Source organism: Gobius niger (genome assembly GCF_951799975.1).
Source record: "Gobius niger genome assembly, chromosome: 7".
NCBI classification, from domain to species: domain Eukaryota; kingdom Metazoa; phylum Chordata; class Actinopteri; order Gobiiformes; family Gobiidae; genus Gobius; species Gobius niger.
Genome location: NC_136858.1, coordinates 30,801,513 through 30,821,076, shown reverse-complemented (window position 1 = coordinate 30,821,076; position 19,564 = coordinate 30,801,513). Strand labels below are relative to the sequence as shown.

Sequence of the window (19,564 nt, the reverse complement as noted above, 5' to 3'; positions counted from 1 at the left end):
TGATCAGTCACAATCACACCCTGAGATTACCAATAATATAGATGTTTGGGCTATTTCAACATGTCTCTTTGCTGTCTTTGCTGTGAGTGGCTCAACTCTCCCAACTCTCCTTTGTATTCTTGGAAAGAGGCACCAATTGTGAAAAATGTTGACTTAAATTCGCAAAATCCAAAATCTACTTACATTTAGATGTTATTTTGCCATCTCTATAGCTATAGCCAAACACGAGTAAAAACTAAAAAGTTGTATGATATTAGTTAACTTGAGTTTCTGAGTAGAATGAACAATCATAGCTGCGAGAGCTGAGTTGCAGTTAATAACAATGACAATGTCCTATATGTTTATTGTAGCCCATGTGGCAAGCAGCCTACCCTTATTATTAAAAAGAGCTGGGATATCATAAGTCTAGTCCAGCCTAGACCTATAACGAATTAAGTGTCAACTAAGTTTGCGACAACATTGAGCTGCTGTTATTGCTATTCGAGTAGATCCAAAAAGGTCTTTCGAGGTTGCAATACTTCTCCAAATAGACAGGTGTTCAAAACAAGCATACCCTCTATCCCTTCAAAATAAAAGCACAGTATGGAAGTAAACTCTAAAAAAAAGTAATGTCAACACTTTACATTGTAGTTGCTCTGTAGTTTTCTCAATTCTACAACGAAAACTTGCATTCAAGAAAAGTTGAACGCTCGTTTTGAGAGACATTTCAATGTTTACCCCCACGTACTTACGCAACCGCAGAACTTCCCCACACTTCCGGCGTGACGTCGCACTGCTCCCGGTGCGTTATCCTCGGCAACAGCTAGCGTCAATTTAGCCTCGGAGTCAGCGCTTAAAAACATATATTGGTGCTAGATAACGACACGTATACTTGCATTTTACTATCTTCTGCTTGTTGTGTTTGAACATTCAGACATGGATGACGAATTACCCAAAACCCTGTAAGTATAAAATGAACACACAGGCGGTTAGCGCAGCCTAGCCTTTTTTACTGAAACGCTGAGATGCTAACTAGCTTTAGCATACGGCACATTCAAAGTTGACGCTCCAGTAGTTTCGTTTTTCCTCACATCTCGTCTCCTCTGTGCGGTTAAATGTAATCCATACTCTAAAAATGACACTGTCGCACTGATCATTTTGTCTATATGCATTGTTTATTTATGTTATTTCTAGCAATCGGCGGTAATGTTAACGCAGGCGCTACTCGCAACCAACTACCGTAGTACTAGATTTTAGCGGTCCCTGTTTCAGTGAAATTACGAGGCTCTCTTGTGCATGCCTACTGTATAAAGATCGAGAACAATCAGTTTTGTTTTCAGATGTTTAAACTATTGCTGTTTCTTTCGTTCCAGCTACGTGGGAAACCTCTCCAGAGATGTCACGGAAATTTTAATTCTCCAACTCTTCACACAGATCGGGCCCTGCAAAAGCTGTAAAATGATTACAGAAGTGCGTGTTAACCTTTTTTGAAACTATTAGATGTAGCTTAAACGTATAGCCTTTAAATTATGCATTTTATTGTTATTTCCCCCTCTTTTACTCAAATAATTTGTCTAACGTTGTATATGATGTATGATCTCTTCCAGCACACAACCACGGACCCCTATTGCTTTGTGGAGTTCTTTGAGCACAGAGACGCTGCTGCTACTCTTGCAGCTATGAACGGCAGGAAGATATTGGGAAAGGTCAGACGTTTATCCTGATCAGTTTTAGCTTTTATTTAGCCTCATTTCATGTCGTACGTTTTGCACCAAAGAACATTCCTAGTTTGTGAACCTGAAGATGGCATTAAAACCTGTTCTGAATCAGTTCTTTATTATTTCATTCTTTCTACTCTTTTAGGAGGTTAAAGTAAACTGGGCTACCACTCCAAGTAGCCAGAAGAAAGATACATCAAGTGAGTCCTTATTGTGTTTTACGTAATGGTCTCCGTGAACCTGTTGGCAAAAGTGTCCTCATTTTATTTATTTTTTTTAAAGATCACTATCATGTTTTTGTTGGTGATTTGAGTCCTGAAATCACCACCGAAGATATCAAGGCTGCATTTGCTCCATTTGGCAGTATCTCGTAAGTATGCCCTTTTCAGAAGCTACTGAACTTCACAAAATAATGTAATTCAGTAGTACAAGAAGTGCTCTGTTTTTATTGAATTTTTGCTTGTTCTCAAGCTTGACCTTGTTTGCTTGTCTCTCACTTATTTGTTTTTATGTAGTGAAGGCACATTTTAACAACTGATCAGCCTGATAGACTTACAACATTTTAATGCATCTTCATGATTAATCAATGAGATTAAATGTCCAGTCCACTTTACATTTCTTTCATTTTGTAAAGGAAGTGTCTCATTGGAGAGAAATATGTCTGGTAGCAGTTTGTAATGTCTTTGCCATGACAACTGAGTTGCCCTATTTTCTTTTTTAAACACATGTAGGCTGTGGTAAGTATCCACCTGAATGTCAGCGAATAAGCTTTGTGTGCCAATCTCAACAGCTGTCTACGTTCCTATAGTTGTGGGTGTCCGTAAAGTAATAGCCCTTTGGTTATTTTACAGAAATGCTCATAGGATTGGACAGGAGCTTGAAGGCTAACAGCAAGGACTGTGCACTCTGGAGACTCAGATGTAGTTTTTTTTCTCTATTTATTCCATTTTTCCATTTGTCTTTATAGTTGATATGTAATATGATTTAGTTTAGATGAACAAATTTTAATGCTTTGTTTTATATTTATATACTTTTGCGTTGAAATAATTTCCCAAAAGTTCTAAAATGTCAATTTCTTAAAATTTGCAGCTCCCCAGTCCATACTCCATTTTGGTGGTAGAGAATTGACCAGGGAAAAATCTGAAATCTGTTAACAGGCCATGTATGCCTTTTTAATTTCTCTTTTTATATGTTCTATACACTATTTTATGTGTAGGTTCAGCACCACTTTAAAATGCATGGTAAATGATGCTCCTTGTGAGTATGATAGCCATTTGAAAAGTGAACATGTGGTGCTTTAGTGGTGAGAATACATTTGAAATGTGTCGTATGTGTAGATTGCATGTATTTGTACTTTCTTTGAATTTAATGAAGAGTCAGTGCTCAGTCCAGGCCCAAGTAGCTAATGTAAATCCACATAAGTCAGTGCAGTGGATTCAGTGTGTTTTGCGTGGTTCCTTTTGGTTTGAAAAGAACAAATTGAAAGTTGTTCTGAAGCTTTGTATCTCGTCTTGCTTCAGGGATGCACGTGTTGTAAAGGACATGGCGACTGGGAAATCAAAGGGGTATGGATTTGTATCCTTCTACAACAAACTGGTAAGACTCCGGTGCAAGAACAAAAGCTGAAGGTTAATTTATTTTCTGTTTATTCTCTTACATACAAACATTTCAAATAATACACATTAGTTGTTAGTAAATGTTAACTTGCTCTTAAAATTACCAATTAGCACATAGTAGTACTCTTTTAGACCTAATAATCAATTTAAATGACATACGCAGTGACCCTTGTCTTGTCATTGATATGTGTTCGTAGGATGCTGAAAATGCTATCCAACACATGGGTGGTCAGTGGCTTGGAGGACGTCAAATCAGGACTAACTGGGCAACCCGCAAACCACCAGCTCCAAAAAGTGCTCAAGAAAGTATGTGTGCGTTTAAAGCTTTGGTTTTATTAGATATTTATTATATTCAATTTTCATATTTATAAAAAGTATTTAACCATCTCAAAATGTCACTAAAAGTTAACAATTTGATTTGTGTATGCTTTTAGGTAGCTCAAAACAGCTCCGTTTTGAGGATGTTGTGAATCAGTCTAGTGCCCAGAACTGCACTGTGTACTGCGGAGGGATCCAGTCCGGACTGACTGGTGAGTACCTGGTCTGTTTCCAAAAATATCAATACCTTATAACAATGAGGCACAATAACTCAACTTCTTTCAATGTCTGTTCTCAGAGCATCTAATGCGACAGACCTTCTCCGTTTTTGGGCAAATCATGGAAATCCGAGTCTTTCCAGATAAGGGCTATTCTTTTGTCAGGTAAAGGCAATGACTGCTGTAATACTTCCACCAAGGGACAGCAGAACAAGCTAGTTTTTACCATTAGAAAGCATTGCACTTTACACACGTTTTAAACAACTGTAAAGCCTGGTTTCTATTTTTTTTTTAAACTTTCTACAGCTAGATATCCCTCCTGATAACGCTGGGTTAGTTACAATTAAAGAAACCAGGCGGTTTTCCGTAATGTACATCTTAGAATTCTAGTATATTATTGAGGGCTGGACTTTGATAGGCTGTTGGCATTAGAGCCAGCGGCGCAGGCGTGGTTATGACCGAACTACATGCCCCGCGAGGGCCAAGTCTACAGTGAAGATCCCGTGCTTGTGCTCTTTTTAGGAACATGCTCAATTGGAGCAATGTAGGAGTTGTCTGTGAATCCGCCATGGATTCCCTTTCAAACATGGTCATTATGGCAAATGGGGGAGCAGACGTTGTCTATTATTTAGTCATTTTTAGTCACCGGCTCCTCTTGGCCAGGTCCTCGGAAAATTATCTCGGAGATTTATCTTCCTGGTTAAGTAAAGGTTAAATAAAAAATAAACAGTCCATGGGTCAATGCCTTTAGTAATGTCATTAGTGCATTTGTACTCTAGGTGTCACCATAACCACATTACAGGACACCACCTGTCTCACAATTTATCATGTAGACTAATAGCCTGGCTAACGCCAGCCAAAATATCACAAGTGATATTTAGTCTGGGGACCACTAATTCATTTTCTCGTAGGAGAGGTGTGGTTTACGATTGTCCATAGCCGTTTATTGGGTGCTACGAATTGCTATTTCTGTCATATGTGTCTGCACGTAGCCAATTGTATCATTTGTACCCGGGGCATTTCAGACAAACGCTGTTCTTTTTAAATGAACTTTTGAGCTAAAGTATTTAGAACACAGGCTAAAGCCTGATCAAAAGATAGCTTTGCGTCTGCTGCTGTCATGTTGGACCCATAAACAAACTACAAGTGTCCGATGTCCGTCTGTCGAATTTTGCATCGTCTTGCCGTCCCTCCTCCTCCTGTGATTGATCCGCAAATCCATGCGCAGATTTTGGCCTTGGTTTCCATGCTGCTGAGCAGTTCGATGATTCGAGCGCGCTAGCATCATGGGTATTCACAGGCTAGTAGATTACATTACTGACAGCATTTTAAGTGGATCAACTCCTTTAGGACAAACGCCAACTTTACTTTTAAGCGTTTACTTAGTTTTCAATTACAATGCAGTTTGCTTTGTTTTTCAGGTTTTCCTCTCACGACAGTGCAGCACATGCCATTGTTTCTGTGAACGGGACAGTCATCGAGGGACATGTTGTGAAGTGCTATTGGGGAAAAGAGACTCCTGACATGGCTAAGGGGGCACAGCAGGTAACAAAAGTTAATTTAAAGGAAATATATGTGATACTGGTATGCCCTAAATACACACTCTAGAACAATTCACTGCACTGTGTTTTGTTGTGTTTTAGGTTGACTACAGTCAGTGGGGTCAGTGGAACCAGGTGTATGGAGGTGCGCAGCAACAGCAGCAGCAGCAGCAGCAGCAACAACAACAGCAGCAACAGCAGCAGCAACAGCAACAACAGCAGCAGCAGTATGGGCAGTATATGTCCAATGGCTGGCAGGTTCCTTCATACAACATGTACAGCCAGACATGGAGCCAGCAGGGTTATGGAGTAGAGTAAGTTTTGTTGTAACGCAGTAACTATTAGCGGGTCATAACTGGGACAATTGGGCAAATTGTAATGCATGATTTTGTAATTTAACAGTCAATCACAGTCTTCCTGGATGGGAAGTTTTGGATCCCAGCCCGCTCAGCCCGCGCCCACGTCCAGTCCAGTCATGTCCAACATGGGAAACTACGGAATGGCTGGATATCAAACGCAGTGAGCTGTGTCGGCATGAAGGTTTTCTCAACAACACTGAAACTAAATCTGGAAAACAACTGTTGTGCAGGGCCGTAGTGACAAAGATTTTGTTGCCAATTGTGAAAGCTGTGGAACATATTCACATTTCCAAAAAGGTTAATCCAATGACTAACGTTGGGTAACAAGATTTTCAAGATACTGATTAAAGCTGAACATAAATGCACTGATACGCTATAATGAAGATTATTACATCAGTTCAAATAAAAATTGACTTGCAGTATTTATTGTACAAATTCAGAAGTGTGTATTGTGTGTGCTTTGTCACAGAGGCCCTGGTACAACAGGTGTGGGTTCCCATTTTGTGTAAAGAAGAAAAGGGTGTTTGTTAAAATGGCTTTAAAATATCAGAAATTTTGTACAGATATTTCCAGCTCACAAATTTAAAGACAACGTTTTTTGTTTTGGTGTGTACAGCATGTTTTAGCAAACTTCTATTGTTTTTAGCTTACGCTCAAATGTAGGTTAGAGTAAAAATCCTGCTGTAAACAGGCTCACCATTGTATATTGTATAAGTAAATTCACCTCAGTCTTTTTAAGGAAAATTATTAATTTCAAGCTTTTTTTTCTGTCTTTTTTCGTTGCCATGCAATTCAACTTCGCCTTTCTGGCTAAGAGTAAAAATTTAATTTTGTATTAAAATACCTAAATATGCCGCAATTGTACACAACCTTTGGCATAATTTCATGGCATTGAAATTGTGTTCTAAATTGCATTTATTCCCCCCCCAAATAGATTTCAGTAGTATTTTTCAGTGTCCTGCCAGTTTTTTCATATGTGCCATTATGTACAGATTTGTGTAGTTTGCTTTCTCCACTTTTCCCATTATGGCTGACTTAATTTAATACGATGGAGAATATGTTGATCACCAATGTAAATATGTGACGTTTGTTTTCAATCTTCCAACATCACATTGTATATACTGTACCTAGAAATCCATTGTAAAATTTAACAGTATATTGTATAAATAAGCCTTAATTCACATGTTTGTAGAATCATTTGCTCAGAGCCCACTCAAATCTAAATTTGATTTCTTGTTTCACTGTTTATGTTGTGCCATTTACAGACAGCAGAAAAGTCGGATTTGTTTCTCTGAACTGCAGTCATGTCTTGTAGAAGCCTATATGGCCTATTTGTTGAAATTCTGAATGTATTTACTTTAAGACCATAGCTCAAATGAGCTATAAGAAACACAAAGAAACATGTTAATTGTCATTTTCCACTTCATATCTCTTCAAATAAAGAAACATTTCAACTCTGGTACCACAAGTTTATTTGTCACTAACACTTAAATGCTTTACACATAACACTTAAATGTTTTGCACATTTTGCTTGGACAGAATAGACTGTTTTATTGATCAGTTAACTTTATTTTCATAATATAGTGTTATTTCTGCTAAATTAAAACATATCCGAAGCAGCAGATCTGCCTCGTTAAAGGGTAATATTGCACTCCTTGAATAACTAAACTAACAATAGTACAATAATACATATCATTGAAGATCATAAAACTAAGTTTTCGGATAGTTATATATATATATGTATATTTACATTATTTACATATTCCCATCGTAAAAGGGATTTCAATAATTATAACAGTTCAGACTAAAGTGATCTTTCCTCGTTAGTATCAGACCACTGCGCATGCGCCTCAGACCCACCTCTCGTTCTGTCAGTTAAGTTACAGTTAGTTACAGTTACAGTACGTAAGTTATCTCTCGTTGTATCCTAATCGCAAAAATACACAATTATTGTAAATATGTATTTACATGTATTTGTCTAGTATTGTAGTAATATATTTAGGGTAAGGAAGCGACAGGAAAGAAGCCTGAACTCCGAAACCACGTGGCTCTTCTGCAAACTACGGTAGTCTACAAAGCTAAAACCTGATTAAATTACAGTCCGATGGTCAAAGATCTTTATGAAGTTTTATCAAAGATCTTTGCTGATGGTGCTTACCAAGATTTGTATTTATAGGCCTAAAAAAAATTTCTCCAGCTCAGCTTTACCCAAATCTAAATGCTTTCTTCTTCTTCTTTGTTAGGCTACTTTTTTGTTGCTCTTGTTACTTTCTTTGTGTCACATTTTCTGCCTCTTTTTTGTTGCGTAACCCTGTTGCAATTTGTTGATTTTTTTTTTTTTGTCTCTTTTGTGGCCTTTTCTCGTTGTCATCACTATTTTGTCGCTTTTTTCAAGAAGCTTTTAGATTTGGGTAAAGCCAAAAGTGCTCGGTTCAGTTGGGGGTTAAGAGGTTAAATATTTAAATGTAATTTTGATTATTAATTAGCCAATTATTGCTCATTCCCTTTTTCTCCCTCATTTTGGCAGAGACTTTTCAAAGGTGTCACATGTGGCCATCTGGGTTGGACAAAGGGAAAGGTGTTCACAAATGTTTGGTTGTTTCTATGGAGGCTTCAGTGTTATAGGCTAGGACTCATTCTTATTGTCTAGCCACGTTATCGCTGCTTCCTGGTAAGTCATCGAATCCTATTTTTTCCATTATCAGTGCAAGTCTGGATGAGATGTTGGCCACAGAGCTTTCAAGATGCAGAACGTGTCTTGACAGCCTGTGAAGGGAAAGCACCGGTTTTCAATTGTAGCTTAAATTTAACAATAAATGGACCAGTAATGTTATTTCAAAATCTAAATAAGCATAGAAATATAACAAACCTTAGGAACTGTTCTCGTTCAATGAAGGTTTGACTGCCGAGTCTTTTGTGTTCATTGGTTGCAGCCGGAACGTTCTCTCGTATGTCGTTCTCATACTTGGTCCCGAGATTGTTTAGTTCAGCAGACAGAGCATCCTGAAATAGAAGCAGAAATGTGTTGTCCCCGTGGGGAAATTCAACGACCACAGCAGACAGATCATTGACAACATACAAAGAACAAACCACGGCCCGTCAACCTCAGTTCAAATTATGTTAAAATCATTACCTACATTCTATAAAACCTTCTCTGACAGATCAGCTGTACAGAATAGAAAAGAAAAATCACAGTTGGTTACTCCATCCCTTCCTGGAACCGCCACCTTAACGTGGTGGAGGGGTTTGAGAACCTGAATGATCCTGGGAGCTCTGTTGTCGGGGGCTTTGTGCCCCTGGTAGGGTCTCCCAGGGCAAACAGGTCCTAAGTGACGGATCAGACAAAGAGCGGTTCAGAAGCCCCTCATGAGAGACCAATAGGCCCGGTTAGAATCAAGAGGCCGTCCTTCTGTAGACCCACCACCTGCAGGAGGAGCCATAGGGGCTGGTGCAATGGGATTTGGGCAGGTCCAACAGCTGCTGCCACGATCCGATAACGGAAAAGTGGAAGAAAATGGATGGATGGATGGTTACTTCATATTCTTTGTTTGTTTAATTGTAAAATGGCTTGTGGCACAAATGACTGCCTGGTCCTGTTTTTAGACAGGGCGGGGCACCTGTACATTTGACACGAGGGAAGCAACTCAAATTCTCTAAACAGGATGTTTTGAGTCCGAGAATAGTGTGTCTGCTTTATCTAAAGCTCGAGCAAAATAAATGTCCTGCAGACGCTTCATAGGAACACCTACGATTTTGCTTGCGACTGTGAGTTCTTTTGCGCCTCAGTCATGGCCCCCGTACCAACAGATGACACAAAAAGTCAGAGCACTCTCCACAAAAGCATTGTAAAACATTTTCAACATGGTTTTATCCACCTGAAAGGACACCAGCTTATTCATAAAATATAGTCTCTGTGTTGACCCTTTTTAGTGATGTGATCTGTATTTTTGTCCCACTTTAATTTGTCATCTAAGATCACACTCAGATACTTGTGTTCAGAAACGGATGGTTGTGAGATGAAATATAATAGCTATTAAAGTCAAAAGAATAAAACATCTCACATACCCTTTTCTCCTCCAGCTCTTTCTTCATCCTCTCCTGCTCGGCTTCATCGAGAACCTGGTTTCTGTCTTGGTCGAACCGTGAGAAAGCTGCAGAAATCTCATGATCAGCGTGCCCCATCCTACAACACCAGCAAATCGATGTGGATTAGGACTACATGCAGTCTAACGGTAGATCTGTTTGCATTTTCACTCACTCTTTCAAGGTCTCTCGGAAGTCTTTGAATTCAATTTCCCCTGACCCCGAGCGCAGGGCTTTTTCGACATCTGATATTTTCTCCTTTTTCAGTTTCAGCTTCATAAAGGTCTTCATATAGCTCTACATTACGCAAAGAAATAGAAACGCTTGTTGGGAACTAGACATCGATCTATCAAGTTTCATAGATCATCCATGTCTTGGCCTGGTTACCTGTTTGATGATGTCTGTGATTTGCAGCTCATCTTTCTGGGAAGACAGCTCCTCCTTCACCTCTGAATATGTGTCATTGATGATGGCCAGGAACATGTTCTAAGGAAGAGCATGGCATGTTGAATTTCCATGTGTAGGAATATTGTAGCTGACTTTGTTTTTAGAGGTTTCACTTACCAGGAGGACAAAGAAGACAAAGAAAACATATGTGATGAAGTATATCGGCCCAAGGACTCTGTTTGCCCGATCGATGGCATCGTAATCAAAGTCTCCGAGAATAATTCTAAATTGCGTAAAGCTGTGAAAACGAAGTCCAAAAGTCATACTCTTTGACCAAATCTGTGAATCAATCAATCAAACATGAATAATAATACAAAATCAGACCCCCACCACTCACATGCATTTGACAAAAGTGCTGAAAGACGCCACTTCAGTCCCAAAAAGCAAGTAGCCAAGTTGCGCATAGGCAAAGAAAACGATGAAGAACATGATGGCAAATCCCACAATATCTTTAGCACAACGGCCCAGTGTGGAGGACAACTGAGTCATTGTTTTATTAAAACTGATGTACTTGAAAATCTGTGGAGAAAGAACACTTTTTAATGTAGGCTCTTTTTTTTTGCACCCCCAAAAACCGAAGCTCTACCTTTATCCACGCAAAGAACAGGTTCACAGCATTCATGTTATTGTACTGCGTTTGCCAGAAAGCCAAAAATTCAAAATCTGCGTAAATGTCTGGGTTTTCAAGAAGATTTCCGAGCAAGCCGTCCACTTTGACTGTACGGAAGATGTTGAAAATAATGGCGATGATGGCGAGCTGTGGAATAGAAGGCGTTCGTCGTATTAGAAATTTTCAACCAAACAAATCTCACAAAACATGAAGCATATTCACCAGTATGACAACGATATCAAGTATGTTCCAGATGCTTCCGAAGTAGGAGAACTTGTGTATCCTCAGCTCCAGGATCTCCTCCACTATGTAATAAAGAATGAAAACGCAGAAGACCAGTTCACAGGCGAGGATGAAGAAGTCCCAGTTGGTGATGTAGCGAATGAGTCTGACGGTTCGGATTTGGTAGGAAGGAATCGCTCCTCCAGTGGCTGGGAATTCTACTACCAACCTGACAGGCAAAAAAGGCTTTATTTAGAAAGACACCAAAGCATATGACAAAGTGACATTTGGCAAACTAAGATCAGACTTCTGCATTCTCACTAAACAATACACAATACTTTCTTGTTTCTCTTTGAGCTTTCGAGAAAGACCCGCGTGATACCTGATGACACAGAACATGTTGATGTTTGCGTTGTAGGCGGAGAAGTCGACGAACACCACTCGGGTTCCCCGGTCGAGCCATAGGTTCGACACCAGCTCCTTCAGAACGGCTCGGCTCTCCTCCTTGGTCCGGCTCAGGTCCTGATAGTATCCCGCGCCGCTGTAGGTGGTCAGCAGCCCCCAGTGAGATGAGCCCTTGATCTCCTTCTCAGTGTGGTAATCCCATCTGCAGGTGCGAGAAAAGACAATCATAGCAAATCAATTCCTAACGTTTTATTGCTATTGTTGGGTTTCAGATGACATTCGAAGTACAGTAGGTGTGTAGTGTAGATTGTGTAGTGTCAGATAATCATGTTTTCAAGAACATAATAGTAGTGTGATATAAATCAGGGGTAGGCAATGTCAAGCCTGGGGTCTACTCTGCCCCTTCAGCATAAAACCTCTGGCTGTCAAGATGATTTTGACAAATATTATGCAAAACCAAGATCAAATACCTCTTAAAGTATTTTCTGACAAAACGCTCCATTATGTCATATATGATTAACAACACTGGGCCACAATTCTGACATATGGCCCTTAGTGTGTTGGTCATGAGGAGAATTGGCCCTCCAGAATGCAAACTTGCCTTTCCCTGATATGAATGATCTAGTTTCGGATGTGTGGACTTCCCTTTATTTTTGATTTGGGGATACAATTGACTCCCAGTATTTCAAGATATATATTTTTTCTCATTAATGGCATATTTCACTTTGTGGGCCCAAGTAGACAAACTCACGCTGTGCCGTTAATTAGACCAAAGTTCTCCTCTTCCTCTTTCTTTTCGTCGTAGACATCAAAACACCCAAAAATCTCGTCCTGAAAATCTTTGTGCACACTGCAGGAGTTATTCTTCATCTTAATTTGTCTCATCCTGGGAACTCCGAGAAGCATGTTCTCGTAGTATATAAAGGACTGGTCTCCTGTTTCCATTGACTGATTGTTGTACCATCTGGTCCAGTAGAGTCCATCCAGCAACGGGCCCTGAGCATACTGTGGTTTGGGAGAGATCAAAAGTGCATTTATTAGTGTGCTCTTGTTTGCGTGTAAGGAGTTTTTTATGAAATGTTCTGGGAGGCCTGGTTAAGTTAAACATAAAACTGGGCCAGTAAATGGTAAATACTGGCCCACGTTTGTAAAAAATCTTGTATGTTTTGAATACACGATGTATTTCAGACTTACATCCCAGAAGTTGGCCATGTTACCAATGGACTGAAATGTCACCCCATTTTCTCCAGCCCCGTTGACAAACAGGTCCGTCATAGCTTTGGTGTAATAGTACGTACTTGAACTTGTCATCCCATATGTCACTGAAAGACAACATAATCACTTCGTTACACACTGTTATTGATTCTATCTGACTTTGCACAGGCCTTGGTCTTTAAACGTTTCCCATTCAGGAGCCCAAGATAAGACAGGCGACAGGCAGACACGCGAACATTCATTGATGGCTTGTTGATTGGTCATGTTTTCCGTTGCTGAAAAAGACCCAGATTAGAGGCCATCTTCTGTTTGAAGAGGGAACACGCTGGCCTGACGCAAATGGCTTCATCAAACAATGTAAATCCAACCCAGACAAAGCCACAATAGATGGAGCCAAATGCTCTTATCGCTGAAAGCCAAAGGAGCAGAGCCCATGGCCCTTTCACTCCTAATGTTCTTCTGGACAATGGCTTCGTGCTTTCAAATGGGCAGGTCGCTGGTGGCAGGCAATATAACAGTGGGAAGCTTTTTATAGTAAACCAACAGTCCAGCAGCATGGCCTATACAGTAACACTGTCACTGCGTTTACATGACAACGTAGGGTCAATGTTTAGATTTGTTGAATCCAAAATTTGTAAAAAATTAAAGATCACACACTTGACCCACTGTAATAAAATGTACTAATATGTTGTTATCACATAAGATTTGCCAGTTTACTAGCTTGTTGCAAATTAGGTTGCAACTCATTTAATTTGAGTCTTACTGGTCTATTATGCTCTTTACAGTTATTACAATCTGCTGATGAAACAATAATAACATATAAAGTGGCAAAACAGTGAACCATCAACTTACAGAGGCAGATGTCCACAAGAAACACCAGGTAGACCACTAACTCTCGCAGCGTGGTGCGAACAAACAGCTCCCTGTCGTCAGATGTGTTCTCAGTCAGAGTGGTTCCCCACAAACCTGAAAGATATGACCCAAGTTCTTCATTCAAAACATCTGCATTGAGGTGACAAAGATTTGTATGAACTTGTAAAGTGTGTTTGCACCTTTGATAAGAGAGCAGCAGCCCCGGCGTTTCTTCCGTAGACTCGGCTCTGTGCTGTCCGGAGGCTCGGGGAAAGGGCTGGGGGTGTCCACCTTGTAGATGCTGTCCATAGAGCCTGGGAACACCGGCTGCGGGTCGTAGATGGTGCTGATGACGCGGGGGATCGGTGGAGGGGTCCCGCAATAGGCCTGGTTCACCCACGCCCCATTTCCTAAACTCCCCATCTCCACCTGCCCGGTCAGGTGGCTCCCGGCCCGGTTGCTTCGACTCGTCATGCTGAGGTCAGGGTCCCGAGCCAAAGTGAAGCAGAGCAGTGTTTGTGAACACCTGCAGCAGCTGGGTGCATTTAAAGACACGGTGACATCAGCCCTGTCCCTGTCAGGGGAGGAGCTATGTCACATACAGCCGTGTGGTTATGTCATTCAGATATTGTGGACTAGAGAAATCATAATTCCTCACTGATTTAACTACATCAACAAAATATCAACAATTCTGAACGCAGGAAAAAAATACAAATATTAACCTCTTAAACAAGCACATTTTCTCCAGTGCAGCTTTACCCAAATCTAAAAGCTTCTGGGCTGAAGCTTGCAGCCTCATTTGAAAGCTGTCATTTGAAAGCATTGTTGCAATTATGTCACTCTTTTGTCACATTTTTTTATTTTTATTTTATTTAACCTTTATTTAACCAGGAAAGTCCCATTGAGATTAAAAACCTATTTTTCAAGGGGGTTCTTGTTGCTTTTTTTTCGCCCCTTTTGTTGCGTTTTTGTCGCTCTTTTGATGCTTTTATATTTGCTGGGTTTTCATCCTCATTTATGTCTCTTTTTTTATTTTATTTTTTGGACTATTTTTCAAGATGCTTTTCGATTTGGGTAAAGTCGAAATTGTGAAAATGTGCTTGTTACGGCGGGGGTTAAGAGGTTAAATAAGACTACAAATAAAAAGGAGACACTAAAATGCTTTGTTGGCTTGCGTTAGCAAATTGCTTCTTCAAATGGTACGCTTGTTGTCACCGCATTAAACTTATTAAGTCTTCGATAAGTATAAATGAATAATTTATAGTCCCCAAATTGTCAATTGTTATTTAGTGACCAATAAACATATCCCCCTGTTATAACTAGTTGTTAAAAGAATGATATACTGGTAGACTTTTCATTTAATTGACCCTCTCACACTTACTGTATTTGTTACAAGTGATTAGCCAATCATTTTATACTTTCTGCCATAATTAAAAAGAAAATTGGGTAATTGTGTGTCCATTAAAATTGTAACACCAACTGACAACTGCTTGTGGCTGAATTAATTAAGAGGCTGCAGTGTCACTGACGGAGTGCGTCTCATTATCACTGGGCTCTTTGGACTCACCACGGTTCAACTGTCAAAGAGCATAACCCTCCACTTTGTCAATTACTGAAATTACCATCAGGAATATCAATACAGAGCAAGTTAAGCAAAAGGGCGATCTCAGTTTTAAAACAGTTTACAGTGCATCTACTGGAAGCAGAATAGAGAAGTTTAAAGTTGTTGCAGATAGCGCTTGAGTCCAGTTAGGTCCATCTACGCTTCAGTGGCTGCAAACAGAGAAATTAGGCACAGCTATTACCTCACAATAGAGTTTAATTTCTGCTCCCTCGCTGAAGGCGTAGCTGGATCGGGTACGAGGCTTCATTAATCTGTTGTGGCTTGTGCCATGACTCAAACTTTTTTCAAATCTGTCACACTCACGTTTCAATAGAGGCTTCAGTGGTCATTTAAATCTGTAACCGCGGCCCCAGCAGTGACATATCAGAGAGCTGTGGGCTCTGCCCAGTGTACCCTGCAAAATAATGATTTATTAACGTGTTTTATGCCATTATTTATTAGTATTAAAACTGTATTTTACAAAGAGGGGTTCATGCATTTATGTAGCTATTTATTTTTTTCTCCAGATCAAAGCAAATGTGTCTTATGTTTGAACACAGGAGCTCTGGACAAAAGAGTGGTGTAATTACGTAAATCTTTATATTTGATAGCATCTTTTTAATGCACCTCACAAAGTTTAGACAATAGAAATACCAACACTATATTACAATTATATAACAAATCCTTAATGATGCTTTCTGTTTTTTCCATTGTTATTAACAGATGAACACATGATAATTGTTTTAATAAAAAAGTTTATTTCAATTTTTTTTAAGAAAGTAGATTAACAAAAATATATACGTCTGCGTAGACGTAGCATCTTAAATTGCAACTCTATCAACAAAACACACAAAATATCAATCGTATATTATTACAGCATTCTTTTCACAGTCAAATTCAAATCACACATCATTTTAGGGCCATATCAAAATAATTGATACAAAAACATAGCTACACTGAACAAAAATTGCTCAATAGTGCTTCATGTCCTACAATGAAAAATAAATTCTATTACTCAAAATTGACTTTTACATTGTAACAAAAGACCATAAGAAATTAAAGCAATACAAATGTATTTACTTTCTCCTAAAGTGGAGAAGAATTTCACATTGTTACTCACTTCCAACAACATGACTGTTTTCTGCGTAAAAGCAGGACTTTTAAGCGTGGAGCTGATGCTCCTCAAGGTGGTAGAACGAGGAGTGGATGTACTCCTGTCCCGGGACAGAGTCGTAGCCCATGAGGCAGGAGTATGCGTCAGGCTGTGCACAGTCAAATGAGTCCATCCACTGTCTGTGAGGAGCGCTGTGTCTCTGCGCCTCTGTCAAGATCCGGTTCAGAGCCATGATGTAGCTCAGAGCCATCTGCAGAGTCTCGTATTTGGACAGTTTCTTGTCCTGGCCCCACTGTGGGACCACTTTGCGGAGACAATCAAATGCCGTGTTCAGGCCCTCCATCCTCTTCCTCTCTCTGGCGTTGGCTGCCATCCTTCGCCTCGTGGACGGCTCAAACTTCTGTGGGCTTTTGGAGTCCGGATCAGAGCACTCGGACCCAGAGTCACTGCAGCTGGAACGACGAGACTTCATTGTTCAAGGAGAAGGGTTTCTTAAGTCCAAGTGGAATCTTCAAATTCTTCTTCTTTAAGATTCTTTTTTGTGCACGTTGCAGCACAAATTTGTAAATCCAGAAGAGACTGACACAACTGATGTAGAAGGAGAGACAGTCCAACAGCAGCCTTTGTGAGATGTCTGTGCTTCACTGTGAGGATGAGGCTCTTTTATAGGATGCAGCAGAGGAACAGGTGGCAGCAGGTGGGTCCTGGGCCGCTCCCCCTCAGGACCAGCCTCTTATCGACTCATAAACATCCTCCCACTTCAGCACCGTCACTCACAAACACAACTTAATGAAATTCCAATTAACTCTGGGCTTCGCTCAGAGCCATGTGACACAAACACCACCAGATACCATCTGGTACACATCATCACAGCTGATGAGGCCACAAGCTTGACAATACAAAGTTGAAATGAATAGTATTATTTGCATTACTTTGAGATGTGTTTGGAAAAAGGCTAATACATCAGAATGATTGAATTATTAGAGGTTGCTGGATGCAGAATGGTACATGTTGCAAAAAGTCTTTAAGATAAAAATGTTATAAAACCTTAGTTGAAACATCATCTTTTATTCATTCTTCATTATTAAAAACAAACAGCATTTTACCCAATTCAAATGTGTACAATTTACTTATGTACGCCGTGTTTCAATCCACTGCTATATTCAAAAAGATAAAACAACAAGAAAACTAAAGCTGAGGGGAAATGACATAATACCCAAAGTGTGCTTTCACTGCTGCTGTAAAGTCCTTTCTGTGATAATAACCATAATCTGAGATTAGCCTGAGGCTACAGAAGTGTAAGTGCGGTCTGTAACCTGAGGGACTTTTCATGGGATTATAGGCTCACAATATGGACCAAGATGGTGTTCAGATTACAGCCAATCTGAATCGATGGACAGTTTGTTATTAGATAACATTTAGTAGAGGGGGGAAAAAAAGAAGATGCATCTCAACTTATTGGCTTGTTAAAGTCTCAGTTATTTTTGTAAGAATTAAAGGTCCTTATGTCCTCGTCTTCACACATGAAATTAATAATTGATTTGTGAAGTGGTCCGAGAGAAATGAGAGCGACAGAATAATTTGTCTGTCTGTCCATCTGCCGACATCAGGTTCAAAGATTCTGTAGTGTCATCACCCGACACTCACTCATTCTACGATTAAGACAAGAACAACTCATTCATCCCCTGACTGCAGTAAATAGAATCATTAAGTACTTGAGTGAAGGCATATTCAATGTCAAATAGTAAAACATAACTATATAAATAAATACATTTTAAACTACCTTGTTGATTTCTGATGCTTTATTATTTATTTATTTTAGTGTTATTCATTTTGAAAGTTTAAAAAAAAAAAAGAGAGAGAGAGAGAAAATAGTACCTCCATAAATTTGCAAAGTATATTTCAAAAACGCTGAACTTTGTTAGTTGTAAATTACGTAAATGTGAAGACTGAAGAAAGTTTACTGACTCGGCTTGAACAATAGTTTCTTATTATTTATAATCCACATGCTTTTTATTTTCGTGTCATGCTATTGTCCTCTTTTTCGGGAGGGAGTGCAGTTCCTGTCATTTTGTCAGAGCTTGGGTGCAGAGCAGGTTATGAATGTTTAATCACTGTCGGAGAATAATGCCCCTCTCTGGTAGTGGGTCATGGACACAAGCTGATGCTGTCTGGTCATTTTGGGATGGACTGGTTTGCTGTGCAATTAGGCAGATAATCCCATCTTCCAGTTGGTTCATTGATTACAGATTGAGGTAGTTCGCCAGCTGCTCCTTGTCGTGTCTGTGGGCCTCGTCTCAGACATGGCCCGGCCCTTACGTGTCTTCTCTGTTTTTGTACAAGTTTAACGTGATTGGCTTGTTTGGGTGCCATGCCCTCTGTCAAAAGCCATATGTCACAGCAGCAGAGTGGCCCGTCTGCCCAGACACTGCTCCGATCCCGGTAAATCCACTTATGCCTTCCCTTATGGAGAAACGCAGATTAGAGCTCAAAGCGTATGTTTGGGATAAAGGGAAAGTGTATAAAATAAATCTCTTTATCTGATTAGCTTTAGGATTTTAGGTGAGTATCATCAGCTTATTAAGGAACAGTAATGGTACCAATGAAACTGAATGAACAACACAGTATTTACCTTACTATTATATTTAAATAGACACTTTATTATTGAGAACTATGAAACACAAGCATTTGTTCATGAGCCACTGATATTTCATGTGCTGTATGATTAAGACTGAGCATCTTTACGTTTATTTGGGGGTATCAGCATTTTAACCTGAACATGTTTTCTCCAGATCTCCAAATTCTCCAAATCTAAAACTTTCTTCAAAACAGCGACAAAAAATGAGAAGAAAATGAGGATGTAAACGCAAAAAAGCGCTAAAAAGTGACCCAAGAAAAGTGACAAAAATGACAAAAACTCAACAATAAGTGACAAAAGAGCAGCAAAAAAGTAACAAAAGAGCAAAAAAATGACAATAATCCAGGGAAAAAGTGGCAAAAATCCAGCAAAAAAGTGACAAAACTCCAGCAAAAAAAAAGACAAAAATCCAGCAAAAAAAGACAAAAATCCAGCAAAAAAGTGACAAAAGAGCAGCAAAAAATGTAACAAAACAGCAGCAAAAAAGTGAGAAAAATGCATTAAAAACAAAGAAGCAAAAGTGCCATAAAAAAGTGACAAAAACACATATGGGAAATAAAAAGTGATGAATGGCAAAGAGGAGATAATGCATTTGTTTTTGGCGGGTGGTAAGAGGTTAATGGCCA

At 39.6% G+C, this 19,564-nt stretch overlaps 3 protein-coding genes across 3 annotated transcripts; 1 reads left to right on the top strand and 2 right to left on the bottom strand.

The window, feature by feature from the left end:
• The first annotated feature begins 769 nt into the window (after positions 1–769).
• Positions 770–6,572, top strand: tial1 (TIA1 cytotoxic granule-associated RNA binding protein-like 1). The gene is made up of 12 exons (XM_079559604.1): positions 770–941; positions 1,353–1,449; positions 1,587–1,685; positions 1,843–1,897; positions 1,980–2,067; positions 3,218–3,293; positions 3,511–3,619; positions 3,748–3,843; positions 3,930–4,014; positions 5,271–5,394; positions 5,493–5,704; positions 5,793–6,572. The coding sequence occupies exons 1-12, from the start codon at positions 916–918 to the stop codon at positions 5,911–5,913; spliced, it is 1,188 nt and encodes a 395-aa protein (XP_079415730.1). The 5' UTR covers positions 770–915; the 3' UTR covers positions 5,914–6,572.
• Positions 6,573–8,353: 1,781 nt separating this feature from the next.
• Positions 8,354–14,087, bottom strand: pkd2l1 (polycystic kidney disease 2-like 1). Its single transcript, XM_079559673.1, has 14 exons — positions 13,784–14,087; positions 13,584–13,697; positions 12,711–12,838; positions 12,268–12,521; positions 11,494–11,718; positions 11,112–11,340; positions 10,866–11,036; positions 10,617–10,798; positions 10,397–10,517; positions 10,220–10,318; positions 10,008–10,129; positions 9,815–9,932; positions 8,619–8,752; positions 8,354–8,515 (listed from the first exon to the last, which is right to left on the bottom strand). Exons 1-14 carry the CDS (start codon positions 14,055–14,057, stop codon positions 8,389–8,391), a joined length of 2,298 nt encoding a protein of 765 aa, XP_079415799.1. The 5' UTR covers positions 14,058–14,087; the 3' UTR covers positions 8,354–8,388.
• A 2,259-nt stretch (positions 14,088–16,346) lies between these two features.
• atoh7 (atonal bHLH transcription factor 7) lies at positions 16,347–16,821 on the bottom strand (the record flags this gene model as incomplete). Its single annotated transcript, XM_079559666.1, has 1 exon — positions 16,347–16,821. The coding sequence occupies exon 1, from the start codon at positions 16,770–16,772 to the stop codon at positions 16,347–16,349; it is 426 nt and encodes a 141-aa protein (XP_079415792.1). The 5' UTR covers positions 16,773–16,821.
• Positions 16,822–19,564: the final 2,743 nt, after the last annotated feature.

Excerpts from the sequence above, each read along its gene's own strand:
- tial1 (XM_079559604.1), top strand. The coding sequence starts at position 916 with ATGGATGACGAATTACCCAAAACCCT. Across the intron at positions 2,068-3,217 it reads GCTCCATTTGGCAGTATCTC|GGATGCACGTGTTGTAAAGG; the intron begins GTAAGTATGCCC and ends GTCTTGCTTCAG. Across the intron at positions 5,705-5,792 it reads CAGCAGGGTTATGGAGTAGA|TCAATCACAGTCTTCCTGGA; the intron begins GTAAGTTTTGTT and ends GTAATTTAACAG.
- pkd2l1 (XM_079559673.1), bottom strand. The coding sequence starts at position 14,057 with ATGACGAGTCGAAGCAACCGGGCCGGGAGCCACCTGACCGGGCAGGTG. Across the intron at positions 12,522-12,710 it reads ACATGGCCAACTTCTGGGAT|TATGCTCAGGGCCCGTTGCT; the intron begins GTAAGTCTGAAA and ends CCCAAACCACAG. Across the intron at positions 10,518-10,616 it reads AGCACTTTTGTCAAATGCAT|CTTTACGCAATTTAGAATTA; the intron begins GTGAGTGGTGGG and ends TCGTTTTCACAG.